The sequence below is a fragment of the Eufriesea mexicana genome, unplaced genomic scaffold (genome assembly GCF_001483705.2).
Source record: "Eufriesea mexicana isolate 0111107269 unplaced genomic scaffold, ASM148370v2 C37607542, whole genome shotgun sequence".
Taxonomy (NCBI): domain Eukaryota; kingdom Metazoa; phylum Arthropoda; class Insecta; order Hymenoptera; family Apidae; genus Eufriesea; species Eufriesea mexicana.
The window spans coordinates 1-573 of NW_017092696.1; the positions used below are offsets into that span (position 1 = coordinate 1).

The window sequence follows — 573 nt, forward strand, 5'->3', positions numbered from 1 at the left end:
GAAGATATTTGACCGATTAAAATTTTATTTACTGTATAGAAAAAATTGAGTTTTATTTCACACGAAAAAATCGAAAGTACATTCTTGCCAACCTAATATATAAAGTACAGAGTAGAATACTTACATGTGTTTGCTTATGGGGATTAATTAGTGATCGTGCGAATGATTCATGTTTCAGGGAAGAATCCACGACCAATATGTGTGCCGGTACCCCGAATTCCAATCGTTAAAGCGTGCGTTCGATTTTATAACATCTATTTCCAAGGAAGAAACATCCACACGTGCGTGAACATGGAGGGGAAGTTTAGAGAGACCACGATATTTAAGGTAAATCGCGCCCATTTGCTGTTCCGGAAGGAAGAGACGTCTCTTTTCTCCAACGTTTTATGAATTATGCATATATTTCCAGGTCGGACTAGATTGCATTAGATTCGGTGCAAACGGCCTGGCTCTGGTAAAGCCGGAGGACGGAGGTGGATTAGGTCAAATAGAATTCTTACCAGGTGACGACGATGATGAGGATGAGGACGATTATGATTACGACGACAATGACGACGACGACGACGACGACGG

At 41.2% G+C, this 573-nt stretch overlaps 1 protein-coding gene across 1 annotated transcript; it reads left to right on the forward strand.

Moving 5' to 3' along the window:
* Positions 1–162: 162 nt before the first annotated feature.
* LOC108554749 (uncharacterized) lies at positions 163–568 on the forward strand (the record flags this gene model as incomplete). The annotated part of the gene is made up of 2 exons (XM_017910120.1): positions 163–327; positions 410–568. Coding segments are annotated over exons 1-2 (324 nt in total), but the record flags the coding sequence as incomplete, so codon positions are not given.
* Positions 569–573: the final 5 nt, after the last annotated feature.